The 24,785-nt window shown below is 42.6% G+C and overlaps 1 protein-coding gene across 3 annotated transcripts in view; it reads right to left on the bottom strand.

Moving 5' to 3' along the window:
* The window catches only part of LOC121005266, a 179,414-nt gene that overhangs the window by 66,148 nt on the left and 88,481 nt on the right, over window positions 1–24,785 (bottom strand). For all 3 annotated transcript variants that reach the window (XM_040437895.1, XM_040437898.1, XM_040437896.1), the window contains 3 exons: window positions 18,051–18,872; window positions 13,631–13,809; window positions 10,211–10,358 (listed from right to left, as the gene is read on the bottom strand). In XM_040437895.1, coding sequence (XP_040293829.1) covers window positions 10,211–10,358; window positions 13,631–13,809; window positions 18,051–18,872 — 1,149 coding nt within the window. The remainder of the gene's footprint in view (window positions 1–10,210; window positions 10,359–13,630; window positions 13,810–18,050; window positions 18,873–24,785) is intronic.

Below are 24,785 nucleotides of genomic sequence, written 5' to 3'. Positions count from 1 at the left end.
TCTGTAAACTCTACTTCAAAATGTAAAGATAAATAATTCCGCAGCACATCCAAGTAGTAAAGAAGTAAAAAAGGGCTTTATTCACCAAGCATGCGACGTTTCAATCCTCTCAATGGGATTTTCCTCAAGCAGTGAGTCACTTCTTTACTACTTGGATGTGCTGCGGAATTATTTATCTTTATCTATCTATCTATCTATCTATCTATCTATCTATGTTCTATCTCATATCTATCTATCTATCAATCTCATATCTATCTATCTCATATATCTATCTATCTATCTATCTACAAAGCAAAAAACGAAGGCAGCACTCCAATTAGTGAAGAAAGTGGAAGGTTTATTCACCCAACCAGCAGCAACGTTTCAGCTCTCTCTATGGAGCCTTTATCTATCTATCTATTTATCTGTGTTCTATTATCTATCTATCTCCTATCTATTATCTATCTATCTCCTATCTATTGTCTATCTATCTCCTATCTATTGTCTATCTCCTATCTATTATCTATCTATCTCCTATCTATTATCTATCTATCTCCTATCTATTATCTATCTATCTCCTATCTATTATCTATCTATCTCCTATCTATTGTCTATCTATCTCCTATCTATTATCTATCTATCTCCTATCTATTATCTATCTATCTCCTATCTATTATCTATCTATATATCTCATATCTATCTAAAATTATGGAAGAAAGGCAGCATACAGTGAAACAAATGGGTTCCTTTATTCACCCAACGCTCAAAGCCATTGAGCGTTTGGGTAAATAAAGAAATCCACATTTTTTCATTTTTACTTGCATTTTTCATATTTTCTTCATATTTCTTTCTATTTGTTATTTACTTTTTATCTTTGAATGCAGAGAGCACATTAACTCCATGTCCCTGCTGTCTCTATATACAGAGCACTGGTAACAGTGACTATTATTAGGTGTTTTCTGATCATTTAAGGCTACTTTCACATCTGTGCTTTCCCTTTGAGCTAATGAGATCCGCTTTAGTTTTGCCCCCATTCATGTCAATGGGGACAAAACTGAACCGAACGAAGCGGAATGCACCAAAATGCATTCCATTCCGTTTGGTTGCGCTCCCATCACGGACAGGATAATGCTGCAAGCAGCGTTTTTCTGTCCGTGATGTGGTGCGGAGCAAGACGGATCCATCATGACTCACAATGTAAGTCAATGGGGACGGATCAGTTTTCTCTGACACAATAGAAAACGGATCCGTCCCCCATTGACTTTAATGGTGTTGATGATGGATCCGTCATGGCTATGTTAAAGATAATACAACCCGATCCGTTTATAACGGATGCCGACGGTTGTATTATCAGAACGGAAGTGTTTTTACTGATCCATGACGGATCCGCTAGTGTGAAAATAGCCTAAGAGAGTTAAGCAATTCTCCTGGCAAACTTGCTAAGCGAAGCCCACTTAGGGCTCATGCACACAAACGTGTGCCAGCCGTTTCAATGCAGGGGGACCATCTGTGCTGTTGCTGCAGACGGAAACAGACCCATTCAACTTAAATGGGTCCGTGATCCGTCCACACCGCAAAAAAATAGAACATGTTCTATTTTTTTGTAGTGCGGAAGCACAGAGAAACCCCACGGAAGGACTCCCTAGTGATTCGGTGGTCTTCCGTGCCTCTATTGCACACTGCTCATTTTGGATTGCGGATCCATTCATATGAATGGATCCGTACCCGTGATGAGGGGGGGGCACAGGGTCGGTGCCCACATATTGCAGATGAGCAACGGCCATCTGCATGAGCCCTTAGGCTGAGTTCACACTTCATTTGTTTCCATCAATTATTGTGAGCCAAAATCAGATGCAGGTCAAAAACACAGAACAGGAGGAAATCTTTCTATTATACCTTCACTACTACTGAGTAGCCTTCACTACTGGTTTGGGCTAACAATAACTGATGAAAATAACTGACCAAATAACTGAAGTCTGAACTGAGCCTTACCTGCTTCCTGACACTGGCTCCAGTGCTCTCCGACCTCCGCTCAGGTCCCTGGATGTCATCATCCATTTTGACGCTGCCTGCAACCAATGTGGGCCATGGCGGTGACTTCTCCCCTTGCGTTAAGTGAATAAATGTGACTGTTGATACAGTACTTCAGAATCTGGGACCCCGCTTTTAATTTCGCCCAGGGCCACATTTTGTCTAAAACTGTCCCTGGCTGTGAGTAGAGCACTGCAGAATATGGTGGTGCTAGATAAGGTTCACATCACTGTTTATTTTTCCATTTTTCGGATCCAACAGAAGAACAGAATAATAATAAAAAAAAAAAAAGATCCTCTATTTTAAATATCCGTTAGGGCTCATGCGCAAAAAATACGGATAACATCCGTGTGCATTCCGTATTTTGCGGAACGGAACAGCTGGCCCTTCATAGAACAGTTCTATCCTTGTCCGTAATGAGGACAATAACAGGACATGTTCTATTTTTTTTGCAGAACGGAAATACGGACATACGGAAACGGAATGCACACGGAGTAACTTCCGTTTTTTTTTTCGGACCCCCTGAAGTTAATGGTTCCGCACACGTTCGTGTGCATGAGCCCTTATACTCAGTTAAGCACATTCGGCATACGTTTTAGCCATTTCCATCTGAGATCCTACATGCCTCCCTTTTTTTCCCGTCAAAAATAACGTAAATGGCTAAAACGGATGAGAATAACTGAGCATGTGGATGCTTAAAATAGAGAATCCGTTTTTTATTATTCTTCTGTTCTTCTGATGGATCAGAAGAACAGAAAATTAAACGGTGATGTGAACCTGGCCAAAGAATATGCTCATATTTTACAGTTAAAGAGGACCTTTCACCTGAAAATGAAAGTTAAACTAAAGATATAGCCTTACTTACATGGCCCCGCTATTGCTTATTCAGTCATTCATTTTTCAATCAGTGCCCCCGTTTGTCCACGCTGCCCCCCGGAATATTTGCCGCCTTTTATGCTAATGAGCCATTCGGCTCAACTGGGCGGGCCTTAAAAAGTTCTCCCGGGCGTGTCATTTTTCTCCGCTCTTAGCCAGGGAGAAGACGCTCCAGTTCTCGCGAGATGGAGCCGGCTCCGGATGGATGAAATCGCTCCAGTTCTCGCGAATCTCGCGAGAACTGGAGCGTCTTCTCCTTGGATAAGAGTGGAGCGCACTGATTGGATGCGCTCCGTGCCAGGAAGAAGAATGACACGCCCGTGAGAACTTAAGAAGGCCCGCCCAGTTGAGCCAAATGGCTCATTAGCATAAAAGGCGGCAAATATTCTTGGGGGCAGCACGGACAAACGGGGCACTGATTGAAAAATGAATGACTGAATAAGCAATACCGGGGGCATGTAAGTAAGGCTATATCTTTAGTTTAACTTTCATTTTCAGGTGAAAGGTCCTCTTTAACCACCTCCGGATCGCGTTCCGGAGGTGGCAGCGCTGCGCAGAGTCACGCATATACGCGTCATCTCGCGAGACGCGAGATTTCGCTCGAAGCCGGCCCGCGCATGCGCATCGCGGGCCGGCAAACTTAAAAGAAGTATTTCGTCACCAGCCTGCCAGCAACGATCATTGGCTGGCAGGCTGGCGATTTTCAAAAAATCCAATCCAAAGTCATATAACAGATCATATTAGTAAATATGATCTGTTATATGGCTTGTCTGCTCCTGTGCTGGTCCTTTTCGTCGGTTGGATCCAGCACAGGAGCAGACTGAACTGTGAGTACACCAAACACTACACCTTAGCCTCAGATCACCCACCTGCACCCCAATTAACCCTTTGATCACCCCTTTGATCGCCCCTGTCAATCACTAGTGAAAGGAAAAAAAGTGATCAGTGTAAACTGTCACTTTTTTTTTTTCACTGGTATTGGCTGTTAGGTTTTAGGGATAGTTTAGGCCCCTTGGTTAGGTAGTTAGCGTCAGTTAGCGCCCACCCCACCGCACCGCAGTCACTTTTATTCGCTGTTTAGCGTATCGCTAATCAGCATTTGTACTTTTATAGTATCTGTAAGTGATCAAAACTGATCACGGTCAGATCTATAATAGTATTAGTGTCACCTTAGCTCGCCCTCCACCCAAAACGCAGTGTTTGCCTGATCGGTCGCCCACACGTGCGTTCACCCACGCCCGCCCCACCGCAGTGACAAAAAAATATATATTTTTTGATCACTGCACATTCATTTTACACGCACTGCGGCGATAAAAAAATCAGTTTTGATATTTTTTATCAACCGCAGCAGCCTCCGGTACTTCGCTAGCCTCCCCTTTGTAAGACAGGTTTGCTTTTTTTCTTGGGTAGTCTCAGGGAATACCCCTAAATTTAGTAGTCCAAAATGTCAAACAGGGGGTATTCTTCTGAAGAGGCCTACAGGATTCTGACCCAGTCGGATGAGGAGTGGGAACCCTCATCTGACGAATCTAGCGGGTCAGAATATGAACCTGTGGAAAGCAGTGGCTCTCTGACCCAAAGTTCGGACGAGGAGGTGGAGGTCCCTGGCAGCACCAGGCGTACCCGGCCCCATGTCGCTAGACCACAGGTTACGCAGGATCCGCTTCAAGAGCAGCAGAGTGGGGCTGTCGCTGCCGGATCACGTGGTGAGGCATACACCAGCAGCGCAGCCCTTCCTGGACCTAGTACCAGCACTGCCGTACAACCTGGTGAAGTAGCGAGCACCAGAAGGGCAGTTGAAGCTGGTACGGTGGCACGTGCAATAGTTACCCCGTCGCAGCCACCGCACAGACAGGCCCGTAGAGCCCCTAGAGTCCCTGAGGTGCTGGCAAATCCTGATTGGCAGTCACCAACTTCAGCCGCACCAGTAGTTTCCCCTTTCACCGCCCAGTCTGGAGTTCGGGTTGAGACGGCTCAAATCGGTTCGGCCCTGGGATTTTTTGAGCTGTTCTTGACTGCGGAGCTCTTGGACTTAGTCGTGGCAGAGACCAACCAGTATGCCACACAATTTATAACCGCAAACCCGGGAAGCTATTATGCCCAGCCTTTCCGGTGGAAACCAGTCCAAGTTTCCGAACTTAAATTTTTTTTGGGCCTTCTCCTCAACATGGGCCTGACAAAAAAGCATGAATTGCGGTCATATTGGTCAACGCACCCAATTCATCACATGCCCATGTTCTCTGCTGCTATGTCCAGGACACGATTTGAGACCATCCTCCGTTTTCTGCATTTTAGCGACAACACCACCTCCCGTCCCAGAGGCCACCCTGCTTTTGACAGGCTCCACAAAATTCGGCCCCTCATAGACCATTTCAACCTGAAATTTGCAGATTTGTATACCCCTGAGCAAAACATCTGCGTAGACGAGTCCCTAATACATTTTACCGGGCGCCTTGGCTTCAAACAATACATCCCAAGCAAGCGTGCCCGGTATGGGGTCAAATTGTATAAGCTCTGTGAAAGGGCCACAGGCTATACCCACAAATTTCGGATCTATGAGGGAAAAGATCAGACCCTGGAGCCGGTCGGTTGCCCTGACTACCTGGGGAGCAGTGGGAAGACAGTCTGGGACTTAGTGTCACCCTTATTCGGCAAGGGGTACCATCTTTATGTGGACAATTTCTACACAAGTGTGGCCCTCTTTAGGCATTTGTTTCTAGAACGGATTTGCGCCTGTGGCACCGCGCGAACTAGTCGCGTGGGCTTCCCCCAACGGCTTGTAACCACCCGTCTTGCAAGGGGGCAGAGGGCTGCCTTGTGTAACGAAGAACTGCTCGCGGTGAAATGGAGCGACAAGCGTGACGTTTACATGCTCTCCTCCATTCACGCAGACACGACAATCCAAATTGAGCGAGCAACCCGTGTCATTGAAAAGCCCCTCTGTGTCCACGACTATAATGCGCTCATGGGAGGGGTGGACTTCAATGACCAGATGTTGTCTCCGTATTTAGTTTCCCGCAGAACCAGACGCTGGTATAAGAAGGTGTCTGTATATTTGATTCAATTGGCGCTGTACAATAGTTTTGTTCTCTACAGTAAGGCTGGGAGAACAGGATCCTTCCTCAAATTCCAGGAAGAGATCATCGAGAACCTCCTTTACCCAGGAGGTTCCGTGGCCCCATCCACCAGTGTAGTTAGCCGTCTACACGAGCGACATTTACCCAGTGTTGTTCCTGGTACCTCAACCCAACCGTCACCCCGAAAAAGATGTCGTGTCTGTAGCAGGAGTGGAATAAGGCGTGACACCCGCTATTTCTGTCCTGACTGTGCTGACCACCCTGCCCTATGCTATGGAGAGTGTTTCCGGAAGTACCACACACAGGTACACCTAGCATAGGGATCACATCTCACCAGGACAGGCACACAGGGCTATTAGGGCCCATTCACTCACAGCTGCTGCAAACCTCTCCTTTCACCTGGGATAAAGTGCATAACGTACTTCGCCACATCTTTGGGCGATTTGCGCTTTGCACATTGTCCCATGGGGAAGGAGAGGTTTGTTCTATAAAGGTAAAAAAAACTAAACAAAATAAAAAATACCGGTAAGTAAAAAAGTTAAACGTTCAGTTAAAAAAGTTTAAAAAAAGTTTCTATGTTCTGTTCAACAGTTAATAAATTTATTGCGTTGCGGCCTGGTTTTTTCTTTTTTGTTTTGTTTTTTTTACCTTTCAGGTGGACCAACCGATCGACTAGCTGCAGCACTGATGTGCATTCGGACAGAAGCATTGCGCTGCTGTCAGATTACATGCAAGTCGGTGGATGCGGCGCTGCAAGACGAGATTTCTCCTCTGCAGTAAAAGATACGTTTGCCGAGGCATATGAGCTGAGGAGGTGGCGGTGTTCATATACTTTGGCAAACACTTTGTATATATATATAAAAAAAAAAAATCCCGGCAATGATTTATTCATCCACATCGATTGATGTGAATGGAGAAATCTGGTTTGCCAGGGCATACGAGCTAAGTGGGTATGGATGTTGGGCGGAGCTCCTATGTCCTGGCAGACGCCTTTCCCCTCCTTTTTCTTTTTTTGGCAGAGATTTTTTCATCCACATTGATCGATGCGAATGAAGAAATCTGTGCCGTTCATTTTTTTCTTTCAGCCCAGCGGCTGAACGGAAAAAAAAAATCTCATTACCTGTATGCTCAATATAAGGAGAATAGCAGAAACTCCTAATGCTGGGCATACATGTAATGATTGCGGAGACCCTCAAATGCCAGGGCAGTACAAACACCCCACAAATAACACCATTTTGGAAAGAAGACACCCCAAGGTATTCGCTGAGGGGCATATTGAGTCCATGAAAGATTGAAATTTTTGTCCCAAGTTAGCGGAAAGGGAGACTTTGTGAGAAAAAAATTTAAAAAATCAATTTCCGCTAACTTGTGCCAAAAAATTTTTTTTTCTATGAACTCGCCATGCCCCTCATTGAATACCTTGGGGTGTCTTCTTTCCAAAATGGGGTCACATGTGGGGTATTTATACTGCCCTGGCATTTTAGGGGCCCCAAAGCGTGAGAAGAAGTCTGGTATCCAAATGTCTAAAAATGCCCTCCTAAAAGGAATTTGGGCACCTTTGCCCACCTAGGCTGCAAAAAAGTGTCACACATGTGGTATCTCCGTATTCAGTAGAAGTTGGTGAATGTGTTTCGGGGTGTCATTTTACATATACCCATGCTGGGTGAGATAAATATCTTGGTCAAATGCCAACTTTGTATAAAAAAATGGGAAAAGTTGTCTTTTGCCAAGATATTTCTCTCACCCAGCATGGGTATATGTAAAATGACACCACAAAACACATTCCCCAACTTCTCCCGAGTACGGCGATACCAGATGTGTGACACTTTTTTGCAGCCTAGGTGGGCAAAGGGGCCCACATTCCAAAGAGCACCTTTCGGATTTCACAGGTCATTTACCTACTTACCACACATTAGGGCCCCTGGAAAATGCCAGGGCAGTATAACTACCCCACAAGTGACCCTATTTTGGAAAGAAGACACCCCAAGGTATTCCGTGAGGGGCATGGCGAGTTCCTAGAATTTTTTATTTTTTGTCACAAGTTAGTGGAAAATGATGATTTTTTTTTTTTTTTTCATACAAAGTCTCATATTCCACTAACTTGTGACAAAAAATAAAAACTTCCAAGAACTCGCCATGCCCATCAGCGAATACCTTGGCGTCTCTTCTTTCCAAAATGGGGTCACTTGTGGGGTAGTTATACTGCCCTGGCATTCTAGGGGCCCAAATGTGTGGTAAGGAGTTTGAAATCAAATTCTGTAAAAAATGACGAGTGAAATCCGAAAGGTGCTCTTTGGAATATGGGCCCCTTTGCCCACCTAGGCTGCAAAAAAGTGTCACACATCTGGTATCTCCGTATTCAGTAGAAGTTGGGGAATGTGTTTTGGGGTGTCTTTTTACATATACCCATGCTGGGTGAGATAAATATCTTGGTCAAATGCCAACTTTGTATAAAAAAATGGGAAAAGTTGTCTTTTGCCAAGATATTTCTCTCACCCAGCATGGGTATATGTAAAAAGACACCCCAAAACACATTCCCCAACTTCTACTGAATACGGAGATACCAGATGTGTGACACTTTTTTGCAGCCTAGGTGGGCAAAGGGGCCCATATTCCAAAGAGCACCTTTCGGATTTCACTCGTCATTTTTTACAGAATTTGATTTCAAACTCCTTACCACACATTTGGGCCCCTAGAATGCCAGGGCAGTATAACTACCCCACAAGTGACCCCATTTTGGAAAGAAGAGACCCCAAGGTATTCGCTGATGGGCATGGCGAGTTCATGGAAGTTTTTATTTTTTGTCACAAGTTAGTGGAATATGAGACTTTGTATGAAAAAAAAAAAAAAAACATCATTTTCCACTAACTTGTGACAAAAAATAAAAAATTCTAGGAACTCGCCATGCCCCTCACAGAATACCTTGGGGTGTCTTCTTTCCAAAATGGGGTCACTTGTGGGGTAGTTATACTGCCCTGGCATTCTAGGGGCCCAAATGTGTGGTAAGGAGTTTGAAATCAAATTCTGTAAAAAATGACGAGTGAAATCCGAAAGGTGCTCTTTGGAATATGGGCCCCTTTGCCCACCTAGGCTTCAAAAAAGTGTCACACATCTGGTATCTCCGTACTCAGGAGAAGTTGGGGAATGTGTTTTGGGGTGTCATTTTACATATACCCATGCTGGGTGAGAGAAATATCTTGGCAAAAGACAACTTTTCCCATTTTTTTATACAAAGTTGGCATTTGACCAAGATATTTATCTCACCCAGCATGGGTATATGTAAAAAGACACCCCAAAACACATTCCCCAACTTCTCCTGAGTACGGAGATACCAGATGTGTGACACTTTTTTGCAGCCTAGGTGGGCAAAGGTGCCCATATTCCAAAGAGCACCTTTCGGATTTCACTCGTCATTTTTTACAGAATTTGATTTCAAACTCCTTACCACACATTTGGGCCCCTAGAATGCCAGGGCAGTATAACTACCCCACAAGTGACCCCATTTTGGAAAGAAGAGACCCCAAGGTATTCGCTGATGGGCATAGTGAGTTCATAGAACTTTTTATTTTTTGTCACAAGTTAGTGGAATATGAGACTTTGTAAGAAAAAAAAAAAAAAAAAAAAATCATAATTTTCCGCTAACTTGTGACAAAAAATAAAAAGTTCTATGAACTCACTATGCCCATCAGCGAATACCTTAGGGTGTGTACTTTCCGAAATGGGGTCATTTGTGGGGTATTTGTACTGTCTGGGCATTGTAGAACCTCAGGAAACATGACAGGTGCTCAGAAAGTCAGAGCTGCTTCAAAAAGCGGAAATTCACATTTTTGTACCATAGTTTGTAAACGCTATAACTTTTACCCAAACCATTTTTTTTTTACCCAAACATTTTTTTTTTATCAAAGACATGTAGAACAATAAATTTAGAGCAAAATTTATATATGGATGTAGTTTTTTTTGCAAAATTTTACAACTGAAAGTGAAAAATGTCATTTTTTTGCAAAAAAATAGTTAAATTTCGATTAATAACAAAAAAAGTAAAAATGTCAGCAGCAATGAAATACCACCAAATGAAAGCTCTATTAGTGAGAAGAAAAGGAGGTAAAATTCATTTGGGTGGTAAGTTGCATGACCGAGCAATAAATGGTGAAAGTAGTGTAGGTCAGAAGTGTAAAAAGTGGCCTGGTCTTTCAGGGTGTTTAAGCACTGGGGGCTGAAGTGGTTAAGCTAAGGAACCTTCAACGCACCCAATGTACTTTTTATAGTATCCAGTTCTTCCAGTACTGATTCTATTGACATGCGGTTGCATATTTTATGATCTAAGTTAACGCTTAGAATTCTCTGCAAATCAGGGAGAAAATAGCCAGGTATCTGAGGTGTGTGGCATGAAGTAATCTATGCAAAAGAAAAAATAATGTTATTACACAGACATAAAATGTACAACATCCATTCTACAAGGAGTAATATGGTCCCATTGGAGAGTCCTATAAATTCACATTTTCTGTCATGACTGTACAAAACAGTATGGTACTGTATTTCTGGACTGCAAAGACAGAACTAATGACATACTAAACTGCAGCCTCTGAATGTAATCAAGAAGGTTACTATCCACAGATAGCAAACCAATATCTAGAAAATGTTGAGGAATCGAAAAAACAAATGATAGCAGAAAGTAGTGTACAGTCGTGGCCAAAAGTTTTGAGAATGACACAAATATTAGTTTTCACAAAGTTTGCTGCTAAACTGCTTTTAGATCTTTGTTTCAGTTGTTTCTGTGATGTAGTGAAATATAATTACATGCACTTCATACGTTTCAAAGGCTTTTATCGACAATTACATGACATTTATGCAAAGAGTCAGTATCTGCAGTGTTGGCCCTTCTTTTTCAGGACCTCTGCAATTCGACTGGGCATGCTCTCAATCAACTTCTGGGCCAATTCATGACTGATAGCAACCCATTCTTTCATAATCACTTCTTGGAGTTTGTCAGAATTAGTGGGTTTTTGTTTGTCCACCCTCCTCTTGAGGATTGACCACAGGTTCTTAATGAGATTAAGATCTGGGGAGTTTCCAGGCCATGGACCCAAAATGTCAACGTTTTGGTCCCCAAGCCACTTAGTTATCACTTTTGCCTTATGGCACGGTGCTCCATCGTGCTGGAAAATGCATTGTTCTTCACCAAACTGTTGTTGGATTGTTGGAAGAAGTTGCTGTTGGAGGGTGTTTTGGTACCATTCTTTATTCATGGCTGTGTTTTTGGACAAAATTGTGAGTGAGCCCACTCCCTTGGATGAGAAGCAACCCCACACATGAATGGTCTCAGGATGCTTTACTGTTGGCATGACACAGGACTGATGGTAGCGCTCACCTTTTCTTCTCCGGTCAAGTTTTTTTCCAGATGCCCCAAACAATCGGAAAGAGGCTTCATCGGAGAATATGACTTTACCCCAGTCCTCAGCAGTCCATTCACCATACTTTCTGCAGAAGATCGATCTGTCCCTGATGTTTTTTTTGGAGAGAAGTGGCTTCTTTGCTGGCCTTCTGGACACCAGGCCATCTTCCAAAAGTCTTCGCCTCACTGTGCGTGCAGATGCGCTCACACCTGCCTGCTGCCATTCCTGATCAAGCTCTGCACTGGTGGCACTCCGATCCCGCAGCTGAATCCTCTTTAGGAGACGATCCTGGTGCATGCTGGACTTTCTTGGATGCCCTGAAGCCTTCTTAACAAGAATTGAACCTCTTTCCTTGAAGTTCTTGATGATCCTATAAATTGTTGATTGAGGTGCAATCTTAGTAGCCACAATATCCTTGCCTGTGAAGCCATTTTTATGCAACGCAATGATGGCTGCACGCGTTTCTTTGCAGGTCACCATGGTTAACAATGGAAGAACAATGATTTAAAGCATCACCCTCCTTTTAACATGTCAAGTCTGCCATTTTAACCCAATCAGCCTGACATAATGATCTCCAGCCTTGTGCTCGTCAACATTCTCACCTGAGTTAACAAGACGATTACTGAAATGATCTCAGCAAGTCCTTTAATGACAGCAATGAAATGCAGTGGAAAGGTTTTTTTGGGATTAAGTTAATTTTCATGGCAAAGAAGGACTATGCAATTCATCTGATCACTCTTCATAACATTCTGGAGTATATGCAAATTGCTATTATAAAAACTTAAGCAGCAACTTTTCCAATTTCCAATATTTATCTAATTCTCAAAACTTTTGGCCACGACTATATATGCGGACTCCTATGCGGACTATGCGTCTCTATGGTTACGGACGGCAAATAAACTTTGGGTGTAGTCTGAAATTGCAGTCATGTGTGACTGGACAGGTTTGCATAGGAGCTGAATGCATAAAACAGGTTTCATTAGTTAACAATCACAACTTATCGTATTTGCACGGCTGCTTCACTTTATATTTTAGATGTGTTGAATTGATGAAAACATTGGTGACCGGGTAATAACATTCTACGCCAGCTTTTCGGCATAGAAAAGTCACAAATTTTGTTGACAACTTTTGTTGCAACTTTTTAGATATTTCCACCACCCTTTCCACTTTTCCAAAAAGTAGGTGGGGTTTGGGTGGGAGAAGGCAGGCCATGGGGGAGCTCCATGGTGCGACTCATTTACCAGCACATTATGGGGTAGATTTCTATTCTGGTGCACAAACAACAGATGATGTGGCAAATTGAAGGGGTTATCCCATGATTAAAGTAAAAAATGTAAATCAGACATCATATTGTACATGACAATCTCTTCCTAACAGAGCTAGAATCAGTCCTGGACCTCACATGGATCCAGAGATCCCCCCCCCCCCCTGCCCCCCCATTCATTGCTGCAATTGTTCTGCTAGATTTATTTCAAGCTGAAAGCTCAGGGGGTGTCAGCTTTCATCAAATCACAGCTCAGAAGGTAGTTGAATGATGGAACTGAGCATGTGCGTCCATCTCAGCGAGATGGACAGAAAAACAAGAAAAAGAACAAACAGCAGGTGGCGCTATACAGATACATTTTATTGAATAACTCAGCGGCTATGCTAAATTTTTAAAGAAACGCATTTACAAAAGTATCCAGATCCAGATGCTGGTTTGAAAAGTGCTAAATATTTTTCATGGGACAACCCCATTAATGAAGAGGCCTGCTTCTTTTAATAAATCAGTCGGATCTTCCTCCATCGTGGTTTCTTACTAAGACCAGCACGTGAAATACCTGTCTTTAGTAAATGAATCCCACTGTATACATGTAGTCTTATTAGACTTAGGGGCCTTGCACACGACGGTATGCCCTCCGAGACATACGGTCCGTGAGCGGGCCATATGTCCCGTAGCGACATTGATCGTGCGCATGGGAGAACCTAGCATCATAGATTACAATGATGCTGTGGACGTCGGGCCGCCCACCAGACTATTGTCCCGCACTCCTAAGATCATATGAGTGCGGGACAATAACTCCGCGGGCGGCCCGACGTGCACAGCATCATTGTAATCTATGATGCTGTGTTCTCCCGTGCGCACAATCAATGCCGCTCCGGGACATATGGCCCATCTAACGGACCGTATGTCTCGGAGGGCATATGGTCGTGTGCAAGGGCCCTTAGCCAGTCATGCTCTGGATTACTTCCATTGCCTTTAATGACTTGAAGCTTAATGAAATGATAACATACCTCTCTTACAAACCAAGATGTTTGCAGATGAGACAATTCTTCAAACGGCTGTCTGCCATAAAGTAAAATTGAGTAAAACGTTGCAGCGAGCATCCATACTTCTGTGGACTTGGAAAAGTAGTTCCCTTTCAGTGTTTCAGGGGCGCTGAAGTAAGCTGCAAGAGGTTGCTTATTTTCTCCTTAGGAACAAGGGACAATATGAAAATGTTACCTGTCAAATTCTCCATTCCGGCAGACATATGAAGTGCATTCTGTAGTAGTTCTCGAGAGGCAAAGTGTAGACATGGCACTAGCACATGGAAACCATGGTGTTTAAAGGGGCTGTCTCACTTCAGCAAAGAGCATTTATTATGTAGAGGAAGTTAATACATTGCACTTACTAATGTATTGTGATTGTCCATATTGCCTCCTTTGCTGGCTGGATTAATTTTTTCCTCACATTATACACTGCTTGTTTCCATGGTTAAGACCACCCTGCAATCTAGTAGTGGTGGTCGTGCTTGGACACTATAGGAAAAAGCACTAGCCTATGTGTGCTCCCACGGTGCCGGTCACCAGAGAGGCCAGTGCTTTTATGCAAGCATGACCACCACTGATGGATTGTAGGGCGGTTGTAACCATGGAAACGAACCATGTAGAATGAATGAAAAAATGAATCTAGCCAGCAAAGGAAGCAATATGGACAGTCACATTACATTAGTAAGTGCCTTGTAGTGACTTGTCCACATGATGAATGCCGCTTGCTGAAGTCAGACAACCCCTTTAAAGCAATGTCAATGGGGTATCTCAGTGATTTCTATGCGCCCTTTGGGTAGGATTATTTATACATGGCTTGTCGGGCAGCAAAAAAGGCAGATGTAGAAAAGGCCTATGAGGTTGTTGATATTATGGTTTGTAGTGGCTCACCCTACTATTGCATATGGAGTGGGTGCCCCAACTGATATAGACACACCCCGTCTATAAAAAAAAGGATCAATGTAGAATATAGAGTAGTTGTGCACACCTCATTTGGAAGAATACAACTAACGTATAAAAAATGTAGAAAGGATATTTATTCAAATTTTAATCCAATAACTGTATGGCAGTGTCTAATATGTAAGGAGTCTCAGAGACACTCAAGGACGGACCAAGGTCGGGTAAACCAATGGATGTCTCAGATAGTCCCCATATGATTATATAAACCTCTAACCGTTCAGAGTATTATAATTGAAATAATATTATAAATATGTAAAATAAAAATATATATAAAATATGGCAATTCTCTTCAGACCAATATACTCATTAATCAGAATTCATCAATATAGTGATCGAAAATTCATCCACACTTCGGCCAAGTGAAAACAGTAAATGTTATCCACAGTGGGACCACAAGATAAGAATAATAAAAATAATAACAAAATAATCAAAACACAAATGTGAGGTGTATAATAAATCGTGAAACCATCTAAATATTATAGTAAATTCATAACGTGAGTCCACCTTTAAAGACTTGTAATAAATTCATAACGTGAGTCCACCTTTAAAAATTATAATAAATGAAGTGAATCCACCTATGGAGAAAATTCATTCATTTAGATATAGGATGTTTCCACCTATATATAGAAAGTTCCACCTGTAGAGTAAAGGGGAAAAAAGAGGGAGGATTCCCCCTCTACATGATAGAAAACTGTGTGTAAAGATCCTTCATCCACAGCGGAATTGCACTGGTTAAAATGTAATAAAAAAATAATAAAAAATGAGAAAGTTCATCCACTATGGAAAACGGCAATGTCTATTGCAATAGATGGCTTTAAATGATTCCAATTATATAACAAGGTATCACTTCAGTGTTGAAATGAGATATCATACCCTGGAATACATTAGTAATTGTTGCAACTTTCAGCGGTTCCTGCAATTGTAAGTGATCGGGCTTAAGAGACAATGCCCTTACTAACAGTTTGATGACTCGACTGGAGCACAGCCTAGCAGTATCACAGTACAGCGGAGGGTCAGCCGATATACTACGCGTCTGCCGCAGGTGATATTTTTGTAGTCCCGGTGTTTAGAGCAGTAGGCTGGTGCTGTTTGTGCCTGTGGCCGCGGCGTCCCACGTGCCTACAGCGCTGACGATGTTCTGATCTTCCAGCGTCTCCTTCTGGTCACCACTGAGGAAGGAGACAGAGATCTCTGAAACGCGTATGGTGAGGACCCCCAGACGCCATTCATCATTTTCGAGTTTTTTGTTAGAGTGCTCTAACTTCTATCATTCAAGCGGTATCCAACACTATGAGCATTTGGACCCTGCAACTCTGGTAACTACTCCTGACCAGAAGGAGATGCCGGAAGATCAGAACATCGTCAGCGCTGTAGGCCACAGGCACAAACAGCACCAACCTACTGTTCTAAACACCGGGACTACAAAAATATCACCTGCGGCAGACACGTAGTATATCGGCTGACCCTCCGCTGTACTGCGATACTGCCAGGCTGTGCTCCAGTCGAGTCATCAAACTGTTAGTAAGGGCATTGTCTCTCAAGCCCGATCACTTACAATTGCAGGAACCGCTGAAAGTTGCAAATATTACTAATGTATTCCAGGGTATGATATCTCATTTCAACACTGAAGTGATACCTTGTTATATAATTGGAATCATTTAAAGCCATCTATTGCAATAGACATTGCCGTTTTCCATAGTGGATGAACTTTCTCATTTTTTATAATTTTTTTGTTACATTTTAACCAGTGCAATTCCGCTGTGGATGAAGAATCTTTACACACAGTTTTCTATCATGTAGAGGTGGAATCCTCCCTCTTTTTTTCCCTTTACTCTACAGGTGGAACTTTCTATATATAGGTGGAAACATCCTATATCTAAATGAATGATTTTTCTCCATAGGTGGATTCACTTCATTTATTATAATTTTTAAAGGTGGACTCACGTTATGAATTTACTATAATATTCAGGTGGTTTCACGATTTATTATACACCTCACGTTTGTGTTTTGATGATTTTTTTATTATTTTTATTATTCTTATCTTGTGGTCCCACTGTGGATAACATTTACTGTTTTCACTTGGCCGAAGTGTGGATGAATTTTCGATCACTATATTGATGAATTCTGATTAATGAGTATACCGGTCTGAAGAGAATTGCCATATTTTATATATATTTTTATTTTACATATTTATAATATTATTTCAATTATAATACTCTGAACGGTTAGAGGTTTATATAATCATATGGGGACTATCTGAGACATCCATTGGTTTACCCGACCTTGGTCCGCCCTTGAGTGTCTCTGAAACTCCTTACATATTAGACACTCGCCTATGAGGTTGTGTAAAGGCAGCTAAATTCCAATACCTGAGCATGTGGCCATCAGGCAGCTTTCCCACCTGCCCCCCACACATGCACAATCAGCTCTGGGTGTATGCGTTTTTAATGGGCAGAGAGGAAAAAGCTGCCACCATACACCTCTGGCACTGACTAATCTTCTGTGGAAACAAAGGATGGTGCGTGTTGAAACCTAACATGCCTGATCCTTCTTTCTCGTGACATCGGCCATGGCAGCATCAGACCGGCCCATCAGAGGATCCTCCGGTGGGCCCAGGCTATGATACTACAGTAGGCCCCAAATGTCCAAGGGAAATAACACCACACGTGGAGCTGCCTTTGGATCCAGTCACTTGCCTCTAGTGTCTATTTCATTGAATCAAAACCTATTAGGCTTTATTGATGATCATGGGGGTTAGGCCCCGAGAATAATTTCCTCTGATGGGCCCAAGTATGACCCTGTGCCATGGGATAAGAATTGGGATACCCTCATACACATGGGATAGTCAGTTGGCAGGTATGGCCGTTTTTCTCTAATTTGTATGAGCTTTACAACCCATTAAGACAACTTATGTCTGATAGGGGAGGTCTGACAGTTGGGACTAATGCCGATCATGAGAATGGGGGTCCACGCTCCACTGTTTGAATGAAGCGCCAGTCATGCACATGTGCTGTGGTTACATTTAGCTCTATGGGGCTGCTGGAGATAACAGATTGGCTGTACTCGGCTATCTCCAGCAGTCCCACAGAGCTGAACAGAGCGTTTGTGTCTGCTGCACCGTTCAAGCAGGGAGCATGGGCCGCCGTCCTCATGATCAGCGGGAAGCATGGGCTCCCACTCACCATCGGCGGGGGGCTCAGGTCTCCGTTCTAATGATCGGCGGGGAGCATGGGCCCCCACTCTCACGATAGGTCATCAATATCAGATTGGCCAGGGTCCCACTCCTACCAACCCCACCAATCAGCCATTTGAATGGGGTTATGGTGCTTGTGCGAGTTCTGCGTCCTCTTCATTGTTTAACTGTCTAGCTTAGAGCGTTGTAGAAGTGTAACTGCAACTGCTCGTCCCATTCAAGCCTCTATGCAGTAGTATTTTTATATCATACCTTCAACACAGATAGAATTGTATTCTTCAATGTACACCTCACAAGGATCAAAATACTCCACATGTGTAATGCACTTTGAATATAGGAAATTGGACAGCTTTGTAGTACAGAGGCCACCTGGCCCAGAAGTGACTACAAAACTAGCCGGAGAGATGTCACAGAGAATAATGTTGTTTTGGTGGCAATGCTGAATAGCAGACGTGATATCAGTAAGAATTTCAAGCATCTGGGACCAAGTGAGATGATTTTCATTCTTGTGTAAAAATTGTAGAAGGGGTTTTCCATGTTCAACCATAAACAAGGGTAAGACGTCATTTGCAGAAAGCTTCTTCAGTGTCACTATGTTTCTATGTCCTTGACACGTAGCTAGCGCTCTAGATATTTCTTGAAAGCGTTCATAAGCACCATCTGTAGAATTGGTCTGCAGAATGTCATTCAATGTCCTCTGCCTTAATACGTGTACTAGAGTGTCACCGTCTGGCATAGTTGCATCAAACAGCAAGACATTTTCTGCAGTTGTTGGTAGTTGACCACGAAGGACCATGTCTGGGTAGTTGAGGGACAGCTTTTCACGTATGCATGTCTCTAAGAGGTCTTCATCTACGATGATACAGCTACTGCCCAGCTGAGACACATCGATACAATTTATATCATCACTAAATAGACGAGGGGCAACAAAGTTTCTGACGTCAGTCACTGGATGATAAAGTAGTTTTTTAAAAAAATGTTTAAGGATAGTAAGCAGTTTTTCATCCTTTCTCTTCCCGTCTTTGAGAAAGTCCCACAAAATTCCAAGTAGTTTTATACTGAATGTTAATTCTCCTGAAATGAAATATAATATGATTTATTGAATCAAGTTATAAACAATTAATACTAATTTAGACGAAGTATAGAGAAAATGCTATCACTCAGCCATGAGGGAGCAGAGGGACCTTGCCACCTCACCCTGCCCCGAATTTTATGAAAAAAATATTTTAGATGAGCCAGTAAGTGGTTTATTTAGAAATAGTGTATTTGCAAAGATTGGTGGCTCACTTCCTGTTCCACTAATGAATAGGTGCACTGCCCCACAGCACTCCCTGTTGCTGATAGAGTGAGAGAAAAATTTGGATTGGATTGGGCGTCACTCAATATCAAGCAACCATAGACAAGTTGGATTGTATCAGATAAATGTATATATCACTCGTAAATCATTTACAACATGTTGCATAAAACTTATACATTAAAAACATTATATTAAAACATAGACTAAAACTCTATAGCACTGAGAATCCTTGGGGGGCTGTTTAGCCGAATTTGTCAGTAAGTCAATAAGTAGCCCCAAATTACTATAGTCCAAAAGCACTTATAGCTGTGAATTGCACCGTTTATGGGAAAATCATTAACAACCACAAATTATAGCAGTGATTAAATGCTGTACTTTGTACAGAGTACTTTACCGCTCCTGTATTCGGTCCGCTTGTGCACCAAGTTGTCAGGTGCAGTGCTCTTGTTGTGAGCTTCAAGGACCTGTCGGCAAAGTCTATATATGAGGTTCCCCACGCTCCTGGGTAGCGGTGCCGTTTGCTTTCACCGCTCTGACCTTCCAGGACCTGTGTGGCGTCCCACGTGGTTTGCTGGGCGGTCAGGTGACTTGTAGTTCCAGGCGGGGTTTTCAAATGAGTAGTGATGATAATGATCCGTAGATGCTTGCAGTCCAATTGTGGATATGCGATTTAAAGGTGTTTCTTCTTAATGATCCCTCACTGTCTTTACCATACGCATTTCGGGGTACCAGGACCCCTTCCTCAGTGGTGTAGACAGTGACGGCTAGGTGATCTTTTTATATTGTCCATAATTAGCGCATTGCATGTTGGGACAGCGAGGGAATCAGAAGACATGGATACGGATTTCAGTTTAGTGTTTCATGGATAGTTCGGCTTCAGTGCCTTATATAGATTGTAGAGATTTATGGAAAACGCATATGCGATTTGTTCATACTATCTATAGTGCCATATATAGAAGCAACTAAAAGCAGGTGTGCAATCCCTTCACTATATTGATACTAATTCATAGAACAATGCATATAGATATAAATCGAACTAAAAACATGTATAAAGGAGCATATTGTAAAAAACATATGGTTGAATCCTAATATAAAAGGCTTAAAATTGAAAAACATCATAAAATTGAAAAGCGCATGACTAAAATTAAAAACGCATCTAAAGTTGAAAAAACGCACATGCGATTTCTTTGCGTTTTCAATGCGTTTTTTTTTTACAAAATATTAAAATAATAAAATTGGAGACTGTTGGTATCATGCTGGAGTATATCTTGTATATTCATTCTCATATAGTAGTGTATGTGGTAAAAACGGGCATGGAGTATATGGGGGCGCGGGCCTACCAGGAAGGGGAGATCTGGGTGCTGAAAAACAGCCTGACACAGATGTCCCATTCGTTGATAGGCCAACATCCCATTTAAAGGAACCCAAAGAGTTCCATATCAGCATTCAAACCCTTTGGGATTAGGGAATCAAATTCGAATATCCTCTTTGATTCTTTTCTCGACATTTGGAGGATATGGTTCCCCCCTCTCCATGGGTATCCAACTCTCTCGATTGCCATATATGTGAGGGTAGATGGATCACTTTTGTGATAGTCCCTATAGTGCTTGGATAAAGAATGCAATTCATATCCTTTCTTTATGTTAGAAACTTGTTCTGATATTCTCTTTTTTAGTGTCCGTTTAGTCCGTCCTATATATTGCTTACGACATGGACATTCTATCAGGTATAGTACGTTGGTTGAATCGCATGTTAAGCCCTCTTTAATGTCTAAGCTGAATGTGTTTTGAGTTGAAACTGCTTTTAAAGTTTTTTTCGGGAATGTAGTAATTCTTAAATTAGAGCATCGCCCACATCTATGAAAACCACTAAAGGCTAACCAAGGTCATCAGCGTATAAGTCTTGTAAAAAAACCTCTTTAAGTACAATGGACATTCTTTGTCACATGTAACCCTCAGATGGAGAAAGGGGTTACAGTGAAGTCAGATTAACCACCACCCCTTTAAATAATAAAGCCGGTATGGAAATACCCTTTATATGCATCCCGACTTTCATGCTAATGTCTCGGGTGCCATACCTTTTGACCTCGTTTCTTGCATGCTGGAAAGCACCTGTTTTGCAATCTGTATATATACGTGATAGCTGCACATGCCCCGTGCAGCTACCACGTATATACACGTTCTGGCAGCTCTTTAATCCAAGCGCTGCAAAGCGCTTGGATTTAAGCTTCTGCCCCTGTCCTGCTGCTGTCACGGACAGCATACAGTGCGGTAATGCCGGCAAGGGGCCAATCAGAGTGGCCCCTTGCCGGCAATCGATCCGATTGGTTAGTCTGTGCAGACTAACCAATCGGATCGCGGCAGTGTTAAAATGCCGGTTTCAGGCTCTGATCTGCGCTCTGCAAATCACAGCCTGAAATCGGTAATGTGTCCTGAAGCCCCCTCTGTGCCCCCTCCTTGTTCATGTCCTGCCCCGATCTGTGCCCCCTCCTTGTTCTTGTCCTGCCCCCGATGCGGTCCACCCCCTCCTGCACCGATCTGTGCCTCCTTCGTGTCGATCATCTTATCCTGCCCCCCCCCCCCCGAAGCGGTCCGCCCCCTCCTGCCCCGATCTGTAAGTAAAATGCTGCCCCCCCCTCCCCCGTTTCCAGCGCTGCCCCCTGCCCCCGATGCGGTCCCCCTTGTGTGTGTGTGATGGCGGCGGCTCCATTCCTGAGCCGCCGCCATCAGCAGCGTGTGTCAGCTCTATGCTGACACTGCTGTAACCCCATAGATGCCGCAGTAGCGGCATCCATGGGGGTAATAGAGGGAGGGGGCCCCCTCTCTCTCAATCATCAGGGCTGCTGCGATCGCAGCGCCCGATGGTTGCCATGGCAACCGGACGCTTTGCAAAGGCGTCCGGTTGCCATGGTATAGGCGTCCAGTGCTGCCACCTACAGGCATCTGATTGTATTATACTTTGCAATGCAAGAGCATTGCAAAGTATAGTACAACCATCAGCCCCACTGGATCTTCAAGATCCAAGAGGGAACTGATAAAAAAAAATGTGAAAATAATAAAAATAAAAATAAATAAATAAAAATGTAAAAAATAAATTTCCTTTTCCTATAAAAAAAAAAACCAAACAAACAGAAAACCACACATATTAGGTGTCACCGCGTCCGTAACGACCATCTCTATAAATATATCACATCATCAACCCCGTCCAATAAACACCATAAAAAATAAAAAATAAAAACGGTGTAAAAAAATAAGCCATTTTTGTCACCTTACATCACAAAAAGTGCAACACCAAGCGATCAAAAAAGGCGAATATACCCCAAAATAGTACCAATCAAACCGTTCCCTCATCCCGCAAAAAATGAGCCCATATTTAAGACAATCGCCCAAAAAATAAATAAGCTATGGCTCTCAGACTATGGAGACACTAAAACATCATTTTTTTGGTTTCAGAAATGCTATTATTGTGTAAAACTTAAATAAATAAGAAAAGGTATACATATTAGGTATTGCCACATCCGTAACGATCTGCTCTATAAAACTGTCACATGACCTAACCCCTCAGATGAACGCTGTAAAAAAAAAAAAAAAAAAAACTGTTCCAAAACAGCTAATTTTTTGGCCACCTTGTCCCATAAAGTGTAATAATGAATGATCAAAAAATCCTATGTACCCAAAAATGGTACCAATAAAAACCTCAACTCTTTCTGCAAAAAATGAGCCCCTGCACAAGACGATCGGTAGAAAAATAAAAAACATATGGCGTTCAGAAAACCAATCCAGCAAAATCTGCCTTCCAAAAACCATGCGGCGCTCCTTCCATTCTGCGCCCTGCCGTGCGCCCTTACATCAGTTCACGACCACATGTGGGGTGTTTCTGTAAACCGCAGAATCAGAGTAATAAATATTGAGTTTTGTTTGGCTTTTAACCCTTAATGTGTTAAAGAAAAAAATGTAATAAAATAGAAAATCTGCTAAAAAAGTGAAATTTAGAAATTTCATCTCCATTTTCCTTTAATTCTTGTGGAACACCTAAAGGGTAAATAATGTTTGTAAAATTGGTTTTGAATACCTTGAGGGGTGTAGTTTCTACAATGGGGTCATTTATGGGGTTATCCACTATGTAGGCCCCACAAAGTGACTTCAGACCTGAACTAGTTCTTAAAAAGTGGGTTTTGGAAATTTTCTTAAAAATTTTAAGAATTGCTTCTAAACTTCTAAGCCTTCTAACGTCCTAAAAAAATAAAATAACATTTCCAAAATGATGCCAACATAAAGTAGACATATGGGGAATGTTATGTAATAAATATTTTATGAGGTATCACTTTCTGTTTTAGAAGCAGAGAAATTGAAATTTAGAAAATTGCAAATTTTTACTTTTTTTTGGTAAATTTGGGATTTTTTTTAAAAAAAGGAGATATATATTGACTCAAATTTATGACTGTCATGAAGTACAATGTGTCACGAGAAAACAATCTCAGAATGGCGTGGATAAGTAAAAGTGTTCCAAAGCTATTACCACTTAAAGTGACGCATGTCAGATTTGTAAATTTTGACCTGGACACTGGGGCATCAATGACCTTTGGTCATGAAAGGGTTAACTTTAATATAAGCTATGCTTGGAATTTTAAACCCATAAAGCGCCATCGCTTACTGCACTCTCACACGCACAAATCCTGACAATTGGTGGGGGAGGCTCAGGTTGCAGGTTGCTGGCGGAAGCAGCATAGCAACTTACAGTATGTGTTAGAAGTCTGCATACTACTTATATCCTGGGTAAAATCTAAAGCTGCCTTAAAGAGGTTTTGCCACTTTAGCAAATAGCATTTATCATGCAGAGAAAGCTTCCATGATTACGACCACCCTTCAGTCCAGCAGCGTGGCTGTGCTTGCACACTATAGAAAAAGTACCAGCTTACGTGAGCTCCCACGGTCCCAGCCACCAGAGGCTGGCATTTTTTCTTATAGTACAAGCACAGCCAACGCTGCTGGATTACAGGGTAGTTGTAACAATGGAAACAAGCAATGTATAATGTGATGTAGAGAAAGTTAATACAAGACACTTATTATTATTATCTATATTGCCTCCTTTGCTGGCTTGGTTCATTTATTTCCATAATTACAACCACCCTGTAATCCATCAGCGGTGGTCATGCTTGCACACTATAAGAAAAAATGCCAGCCAGGACCGTGGGAGCTCACATAGGCTGGTACTTTTCTCTAAAGTGTGTGTAATACCCCAGAGTGGCATTACCACTTCTGCACCCTGCTACTATCTCTAATGGGCTAATATCATGTCATCTGTGTATTTATTGCAGGTCCTTCACAATGTGCTTTTCCTATTTTGCAACTGTTATGTTATAAGGTAATGTATGTGTTTCACCAGAAGGTGGCAGCGAGCCTGGCAGAGCTATACTTGGAGGGAATGGAATCCTTCTTTCCATTCTCACCCTCTCTCTAAGGAGGGGAGGGACTGGTTAGTTAGAAGTTGCAGTTTAGCTTACCCCCTGCTAGGGGAAGGAAGCAGGTGCATGTCCCTGCTGGATGTGCCTTGTCTAGGCCAGCTAGAGCACCTTCAGATCTGCTGGATGTGGAGGCCACAGCTTGGAGCCTCTGAAGCCAGGAGGAGAGTTCCCTGGATTAAGCTAGAGTCAGACTACAAAGAGAAGTTGCAGCATCCTGCAGAAACAG

The sequence above is a fragment of the Bufo bufo genome, chromosome 6 (genome assembly GCF_905171765.1).
Source record: "Bufo bufo chromosome 6, aBufBuf1.1, whole genome shotgun sequence".
Taxonomy (NCBI): Eukaryota; Metazoa; Chordata; class Amphibia; order Anura; family Bufonidae; genus Bufo; species Bufo bufo.
Note: the sequence above shows the minus strand (reverse complement) of the source record. Positions and strands in the feature narration are given on the sequence as shown.